Source organism: Bufo bufo, chromosome 9 (assembly GCF_905171765.1).
Source record: "Bufo bufo chromosome 9, aBufBuf1.1, whole genome shotgun sequence".
Lineage (NCBI taxonomy): Eukaryota > Metazoa > Chordata > Amphibia > Anura > Bufonidae > Bufo > Bufo bufo.
Window position 1 is genome coordinate 29,978,520 of NC_053397.1, and position 6,000 is coordinate 29,984,519.

The 6,000-nt window shown below is 45.1% G+C and overlaps 1 protein-coding gene across 2 annotated transcripts in view; it reads right to left on the reverse strand.

Annotated features, from left to right (window-relative positions):
- Positions 1-5,260, reverse strand: part of PTPRG (protein tyrosine phosphatase receptor type G) — a 494,056-nt gene extending 488,796 nt beyond the window's left edge. For both annotated transcript variants that reach the window (XM_040407763.1, XM_040407764.1), the window contains exon 1: positions 4,785-5,260. In XM_040407763.1, coding sequence (XP_040263697.1) covers positions 4,785-4,869 — 85 coding nt within the window. In that variant the 5' untranslated portion in view covers positions 4,870-5,260. The remainder of the gene's footprint in view (positions 1-4,784) is intronic.
- Between the last annotated feature and the right edge of the window lie 740 nt (positions 5,261-6,000).

Sequence of the window (6,000 nt, forward strand, 5' to 3'; positions counted from 1 at the left end):
TTCAGCTGCCAAGTGCACATGTAACAGGTCAGCCGGTGTCATAGGTACAAAACTGCTGACAGATGACTTTAAGCACCTTTGTGGGGCTTAGAAATTGTGTAGGCAGCTCAGCCCCATAGAAGTGAAGGTATGGCTTCGTGCCTTCTCAAACAGCTGATCGGTGGAGGTCCAACGCCCGGGACACCCTCTAATTAGATACTGATGACCTATCCAGAGGATATGACTTCTGTTGCTTTTTTTTTTTGTAGGAGGAGGGGGTTTTGATGCAGATTTTCTTTCAGGTTTTACAGCCAAAGCCAAAAGTGGATTCAAATGCGGCCAGAAATATAAAGGAAGGGCTGCTTCCTGCTGGATCCACTTATGGCTTTGGCTGACCAAAAATAAAGAAAATCTGTGTGAACCTAATAATGAGAAAGCCATTCCTACAGCCCTACTGTCCTCAAAACCTGGAAATTCTGGGGTGATCGCACTTCACCCTAGTATTCTCCATGACATTACCAGGCCATACACAAGATTTTTTTTTTGCAGACTGTTGGCAAATCCAGCGATATTTGCCAAGATCTGCTGAGAATATCTGAGGACATCGCAGCACACAAGATTAATAGCAGGTGCTGCAAAAACGAGGCAAGTCTGCCAAAAAAAAATAATCTCTAAAAGGTCTATGGCCAGCTCCACTAATAAGAGTCTAGGAATATACAATACGGAAAGAGGTTTGCAGAGTCCTTGCACTGGAGGGCTGGTGGCCATACCACCCAACACAACAGATACTGCGGCTCCATTGTGAAACTGCGTCTTATGCTGGGAATTGTAGTTTTGCAACAGCTGGGGAACTACAGGTTGGAAAACGCAGTCATGGCTTAGTATCCTCAACCGATCTACGATAAACTGACAAAATGGGTTTGAAGGAAACAGGAGAACCTTAAAAATCACTGAAGTCAAAACGATGGTCACTGTCAGCTACACTGAAAAAAAAAAAATGGGAGTTCTTTATGGGAAGTGACAAGTACCAAGAATGCGATTCCCCCGGAGTCCAAGTCAACGGACGGTTTAAGGTTTTCTTCAATATTTCAAATTCAGGTTAAGTACAGGAAGAATATCTCTGCAGCTTGTGCAATGACTAATGCTCCTAAGTCAAGATCAATAGGAGTTACATTATTCACAGCTTTCCGATGACGCAGAGCATTTGGATATGGTACAAATATTTCCGGATAGATTTGCACTTAAATAAATCAAGGAAGCAATACTAAACAGATTTTATGAATGAATTTCCAATGCTGCTAATAACAAAACACAAAAGTTTGTACAGTTGGAGATGTTTTCTTGCAAGCCTTGCAAGATCTAGAACCTGAGGAGTCGAATCATATTCACAAAGCAAAAAAGGTATACAAAAGATATTGCGGATAACTCTTCCTTAAAGTGGAACGGGGTGCTTTCTGACTTAAACAGTAGTTGGATTAACTCCTCTGATCATTTCTGTGATTTATTACCCATGGTTATGAGAAGACTTCACTTGGTTCTTGGTCTGCTAGCCAAGAACCAAAACATGAGTCAGCAAATGGACCTCTCTGTCCACAAACTTATACCATTGTTCCCAGTTCTGAGTTTTCTTACATATCTCAAGAGACTCAAGAGATCACTTAAAAAAAAAAAAAAAAAAAAGAGAGAGCAGGTTCCCAAATTAAAGTATGTCCTACTACAGAGCAAGCATTCTAGATACCATGGTTTCTCCTCAGATCTCACTGTAAGGATAGGTTCATATGGTTGCAGCAGGTCAGTAGCTGAAACCAGGATGTTTTTGGTAGCCGGTTTGTAGTTTGGTGGTGGTTTTTAGAAGGGTTTTTGGTTGAGGTACTCCTGCTTCCTAGAAGTAGCCTGTCACTTCTCAAATTTCAAACCATCTACTGGAATAAAAGCTAGTATACTACACTATATGCACATGAGGTCAATGGGAAACTGCTGATGGACTTCTGAATGTGGATTCAGCAGCAGAAAATGTCTGCTGAATCAGTGAGAGATTTTAGAAGTGTGAACATACCCCCAAAGTTTTGCCGATTTCCAAGCCATACAGTTCAGGCTTCACCTTAGAGAGTCTCTATGGGTAGCCATGGACACTTCAGAATCCACTTAGACATTACAACCTTTCTGATGGACATGGTGCATCAACATCCTCCCATTATGAAGATCTAGATGAGGAAATTATTTCTTAGAAGATACAACCATCCCCTAGAGTGATAAGATGATTACATGACCTTGACATCACGTCACCTGTAAATGTCAAGATTGTGACTTTTTTCCCCCAACCCTATGATCAAAACGTGCAATGCCTAGAATCCAAAAAAAACGAGGCTTAAATCAGACCTTCTCGCAAGACTGTCACATTAAGCCTGCTTCGCTCCTTGTTCTCCCTCAAGTGCTCCCAAAGAGACCCTCCTAGATGTAATTACTGTACAATATCAGAGCCACCGAGAAGGACATCACTCAACGGTCTGAAATGGAGAATAAATCAATAGAGAGAGATAAATGTTTCTGCTGTAAGAGCGCCCACCCCATTTTCAATGTATAGCATCTCATAAAAAAAAATTAAAAAACACACACTTGGACGTCAAGATGTCTTCTAATTTGACTTTGAAAGTCTTCACGTCGAGAGTTGACTAATATTAAAACCATGGATCGGGCTAAGGGAGGTCAGGAGTGGAACGTCTCAAGTAGTTAAAGACTCTCTGGGACAAAACATGATAGAAGCCTATAAGCTGACACACAGTCGGTGACTCAACTCGTTGACCTTTGGAGGAAATAAAAATATAAAAAAAGTGGGACGCTCTGCACTATTGGACTTCACAAGAGCAGGGATCAATACCAGGACAAGTCATACAACAACTTCCCCGGAGGACAAATCTAAGAGCGGGTCATGAATTTACCATAAACAATTTTCATCACGCATACAAGAAGGTAGAAGACAACAATCAATGACAGATTTACATCCAATGTCACGGCACAGAACACAACGTATGGTTCTCAAGCCTTGTGGGCTCCTCTTCACATGGCATGGGTATACAGATACAGAACATATTCATCAGTACACAAGTATAAAATAATACACATAAAATATAAGCCTCGGAACATCTTCCACCAGGCTAACAGCATCTTATATGAGTTTTAATAACCACGGCTATAAAGAACAGCTCAGCAGTGCCCCTCTGGTATCAAATAGTCATTACACACACACACGAAAAAGTCAGTGACCTCCAGTTGCTAAAATATTGCATTCAAGGAGCATTTTAAGTTCTTTTGTAAAAAAATAAAAATAAATAATCAAATAAATGGTGGCTTCATATCTTCTCATTTATCATGACTAAGGAATGCAGAAACAGGGTCAGAGTCAGGTCCAAGGAAGGCACATCACAAAGAACATATAGAAGTCTACGGCTGGCATCTCTGCCTCTTATATGTTTGTACGGCTAAACGATGGTTCCATGCCAAGTAGACAATGGCAGGAAGTCTACACCTTGTCCAGATGCAGATGGGGGGGGTGCAAATAATTCCTAATGTTAAAAATGTAACCAAGTGGAAAGAAGCAGTGAAAGTCTTGGGTCTCTGCTTCTTCCTATGGGAACTTTACAGTGAAGGGGGAAATCAGACAAAGTGTAAATGGGTTTGGTAGGCATCAGATATCTTCTGCATGCTCTTCCTGCACCCAGGGAGCTAGAATTCCTCCTCCCAGACAGCGTGCATCCCGCTCTGCACTTCTCTGGGCTTGCTTTGATTAGGAAAGCTCTGCACCAAAAAAAAAAAAAAAAAAAAAGCCAGCTACATAGCGGATTCCTGATTCTTCCATGTAAAGGGGGGGGGGGGTAGACAAAAAAAAAATCCTACAAGGAATCTGTTCAGCATTTCCTGCATGGCTCCTGGAAGTCACCTCTAAGGCACTTTCAGCACAAAGAAAGATGGGGAGATTTGCACATCCCCGGGGCACACAAAGCTGGCACTGTTACAGGCTGGCGACGGGCGATGCAAGGGGGCGTTCAACGGGAACTTTGGTCTAAACGTGAACGTATGGATCTCCTCTATTATAGCAATCCATGGGGCAGAGCTATGTTGTGAAATGAATGCCCCATGCCAGGGCTGCTTGCAGGAGGAGGGCAATTTTTTATGATGGGTACCAGATATTTGGCACACCAGATGCATCCCCAATGGTCAGGAGCGCACAGCACATCGGTGCCGGGGAGCTAGAGACACAGGGAGCTCCAGAGAAGGCTGGGGGGGGGGGGGATGTTTTGGAAATACAGCCCACAATATTATTATGCAGGACTGGGTTCTATTAGGATACATTTGGAAACAATGTAACATCGCCGGAGGAGGATACTGCTGCAAAATAAGGGGCAAAGGGAGAAGGAAGGGGTTAAAAAAACTGATTGCAGACAGCAGAGGATGAAGGATAGAGATATATATATATATATAATTAATAAATGCAACCTGAAAACTAAAGAAACAGCAGGAAGGAGGCACAGGGGGAGCAAAGGGGTCAAGAAAAGGGCACTGGGGGGGGGGTAAGAAAAGGGGGGAGCAAAGGGCAGCAGGGGGGCCCAAAAAAGGGGCAGCAAAGTGGCCCAAGAAAAGGGCAGCAGGAGGGCCCAAAAAAAGGGGCAGCAAAGTGCACCAGGGGGGGCCCAAAAAAGGGGGAGCAAAGGGCACCAGTGGGGGGGCAAAAAAAAAAAAGGGGGGCAGCAGATGACCGACTGGGGCCAGCCAGCACACATAAGAGGGGCCACAAGAGGGGCACTTACCGGGGTAACACAGGACATAGTGCAGCACAGACGTGGAGATTTTCAGGAACAAGATCCACCAGCACGGCTGCAGTAGTCTCCGCATGACAACATGCACATTGAGGACAGAGGCAACTTGTTGACTGTTTCTCCTCCGACCCAAAAAAAGTAGTAGTGGAGGCGAGGAGGCGAGGAGGGAGGAGGGGGGGGGCCGGGGTCTCCGGATCCGGGTGTCTGGTTACCAGGAGGGCTCTGGGAAGTTGGAGAGCCGGGGAGAGCTCTGGATCTCATGCATGCAGCTAGCTCCAGCAAGTCCCACGCTTTCTCTTCTTTCTTCGAGGGGCTGTCTATTATTCCGGGCTCCTGGGTAGAGGAGGGTGGTCGTTATTCCAGGCTGGGATCCGCTCCTCCTGGCTGATCACACCGGGTCTGGCCGCTTTCCATTCTCCCATACAGGAAGTAACATGTGAGCGGCTCCAGCCGGAGACTTTAAAGCTCAGAGGGAGAGGGAGCGCGGGAGCGCGCACCGACACTGGGCGTCTAGCACAGGCGCGCCGCCGACGCTCTTAAAGGAGCAGCGCCTCATTATTTTTTCCTCCCCTCTCTTGTGATGGACCTTGTGATGCTGCTTTCTTCTGTCATTAGAATTTTTATATATATTAATATTTTATTATTTTTTTTTACAGTAGATCTGGGGGGGAATGACATCCTTCAACATAGAGTGTGATATTAATGCAAATCTTGGCAGAGAATGCAGAAGCCGGGCTGTGCTTTCTACATGTAATGCTGGAATCTGCTGTAGGTAGATGTCTATTAAGATGGCCATTGCTTAGTAACAGAAGGTAAGTGATGATGATGATGGGGTTGGTGGCTGTGTGAATGGCTCTGTCATCTCCCCAGACACAGAGCTCATCTCTCATGGAGAAGGCAGGAGCTCATCACAGGCTCTCACTGTCCTCTGCATCTCCCTCCTCTCATCTATTTCAGCCAGGTGCAATATCTATGCCTTGCTTCTTCCTTCCAGATCCTCCACTTGTCTTGCAATGTCCTGGAGGTCCTAGTCCCTGATCCCCTCTTCTAATCTGCCTGATCACCTCCTCTCTGCTGCTCCATTCATCTACCTCCTGATAGGGGTTATACCCACTATTTGGGGGGTAGCCTCTGTCTGCGCCCCCATGCACCTGCTCCATTTATTTGGTCCTCTGTTCTCTTCCCATTTCCACCCACATCTATCCCT